Source organism: Sprattus sprattus, assembly GCF_963457725.1.
Source record: "Sprattus sprattus genome assembly, chromosome: 6".
Taxonomy (NCBI): Eukaryota; Metazoa; Chordata; class Actinopteri; order Clupeiformes; family Clupeidae; genus Sprattus; species Sprattus sprattus.
Window position 1 is genome coordinate 35,519,070 of NC_137925.1, and position 2,500 is coordinate 35,521,569.

The following is a 2,500-nucleotide window of genomic DNA, read 5'->3' on the forward strand; positions in this document are numbered from 1 at the left end:
GACAAAGTTTGAATGAAGTTTCTACGTTAAGCGGTTCGGGCTGAATTACTCGCAGAAAAAGGTAACAAGAATAAGAAGAAGAAGAAGCCTAGGAATAACAATACAGGGCATTTCATGCACTGTAAAAATAGAAAAGGGGGGATGAGAAAAGAGAGAGGAGAGGACAGAAAGAGGGAAGAGAGAGAGAAGAGGACAGGCTGTGCTATAGCTGTAGAGAGGAGGAGTAGTTAATGGGATAGCGTCAGGAATGAATCATTTACATACACAGGGCATGCTTGCCAATACAGGACATGTTTGTAGACACAGGACACGTTTGCAATCTTACCTAGGGCAAGCTAAGGTTAGCCCATCAACGATGTCTAGGGCTAGCTAATGTTAGCCCATCACCTAGGGCAGACCTGAGCAAAGTGCGGCCCCAGGGCTATTTGCGGGCCCTGATGTCAATGGTAAATAAGGAATCAAACGTTAAACGATAAAAATGTATATAACTATTCATTTTATACTTATACTATTGCATTGCAAGCTTGCTCTCGTGTGTGTGTGTGTGTGTGCCATGTGTATTGCTCGTCTGGGCACACCTTTTATACTGCAAAAACATTAATGCTAGAATTGAGCCTATTGGTCAGGCCCTCCACAACAGTCCCGGTATCTCATGTGGCCCCTTGGGGAAATTAATTGCCCTCCCCTGACCTAGGGCTAGCTAAGGTTAGCCCATCACCTAGGGCTAGCTATGGTTGGACCATCACCTAGGGCTAGCAAAGGTTAGACCATCACCTAGGGCTAGCTATGGTTGGACCATCACCTAGGGCTAGCAAAGGTTAGACCATCACCTAGGGCTAGCTATGGTTAGACCATCACTTAGGCTAGGGCTAGCTAAGGTTAGCCCCTTAACGAGGTCTAGGGATAGCTAAGGTTAGCTCATCACACCCACACAAACTTACTGTGTGTCAGTGGCGGTCCGTGCATTTCACGTCTAGGCCTTCAGCGATGTCCTACACGATGTTAAACTGAGTGAATCCACCTCCTAATACCATCATTATGACGCCATTGCTCTCGAACCATTAATATACAGAAAGGCAGTATAAGTGAGCATTGCATCACCTTAACATAGTTGAGTACAACTGACTTTATTAATATTTCCGGAGCATTTAAAATCAATACACCCGTATTAACAATACATTAAGAGTAGTAAACTCTCAGTTATATGATCGCTTGGATATTACTGTCACAACTTAAAAATAAAAGGCGATTTTCAGGGATTAGTCTACAAAGTTTTATTAAGTCCACCGAGAGTAGCCTATGTGAGCTTTAACAAGTTTGTCCACTAAATATCGCATTGTCCCACCTGCAAAGCAGTTTCTTTAAACTTCCCATCCTCAAGATATCCAGTTTTACTTGAAAGTTCCGTCTTGAAAATGGCGTTGTAATTGTATCAAAAACTGGAATTATCAAGTTGGTGTAAACTAGTTTATTTGAGTTTGTTAATGTAATTATATTTAGTCTAGCATAATAAGCATTGAAACCGACGTACGTCGTTTTCGCATTAGCCAGCTAAACTGAGCACTGAAGCACTGCACCGGTCTGCCTCAGTATTCAATCAAAGGAAGTTTACGTGTCACGTTCAACGCGAGGAAAGAAATCTTCCGGGGCCTTCTAGAAGGCCCACAGTCGCCAACTCGAAATCTGATTGGTTATCACAACTGTCTGTTTCAGTTCATTCAACTTAAATTAACTGAAACAGCCAGTTGTGAAAACCAATCAGATGTACACGGGCCTTCAATGTGAATTCTGAAGGCCTCAGGGAAGATTTCTGTTCTCGGGGAAGGTTTCTAGGAGCGTGGCAACACATGATAGCTGAAATATGATTGGATGAAAGCTCTAACATACATAAACAACGCTGGAAGCTGTGAAATCAAGAGAATGGACTATGGGGAATTATTTAATACGTATTTATGAAAAGAAAATATTAAAATTAAATCTATTTTATTACATTTATTTTCTGATGATGTTTAGGCCAGCAGAGAAGGCCTTGCTGGCCCTGACGGACCACCACTGCTGTGTGTGTGTGTGTGTGTGTGTGTGTGTGTGTGTGTGTGTGTGTGTGTGTGTGTGTGTGTGTGAGTGTGTGTCTATGAATGTGTGTGTGAAAGTTTGTGATGCAGGTCTGCCATCTGGTAGAAGGAAAAACAAGACAGGAGGAAACTGTCATCCCACTCTGTCTTTGAAAATCTGTGTGTGTGCCTGTCTGTGTGTGTGTGTGTGTGTGTGTGTGTGTGTGTGTGAGTGTGCTCACCATCTCCACTCCTTGAGGGAAAGCGGTGCCATCCCAGTCTGTCTTTGGAAATCTCTGAAGGATCTTTCCACATCCATCCCCAGAACCTGGAATAACATACACACACACGCACACGCACACGCACATGCACACACACACACACACACACACACACACACACACACACACACAAAAGCATTATTGTCATTGTCATCATTCTAAGGGCAT

At 43.2% G+C, this 2,500-nt stretch overlaps 1 protein-coding gene across 1 annotated transcript in view; it reads right to left on the reverse strand.

The window, feature by feature from the left end:
• The window catches only part of sbf2 (SET binding factor 2), a 75,817-nt gene that overhangs the window by 58,063 nt on the left and 15,254 nt on the right, over positions 1–2,500 (reverse strand). The window contains exon 2 of the mRNA XM_080841290.1: positions 2,294–2,379. Coding sequence (XP_080697416.1) covers positions 2,294–2,379 — 86 coding nt within the window. The remainder of the gene's footprint in view (positions 1–2,293; positions 2,380–2,500) is intronic.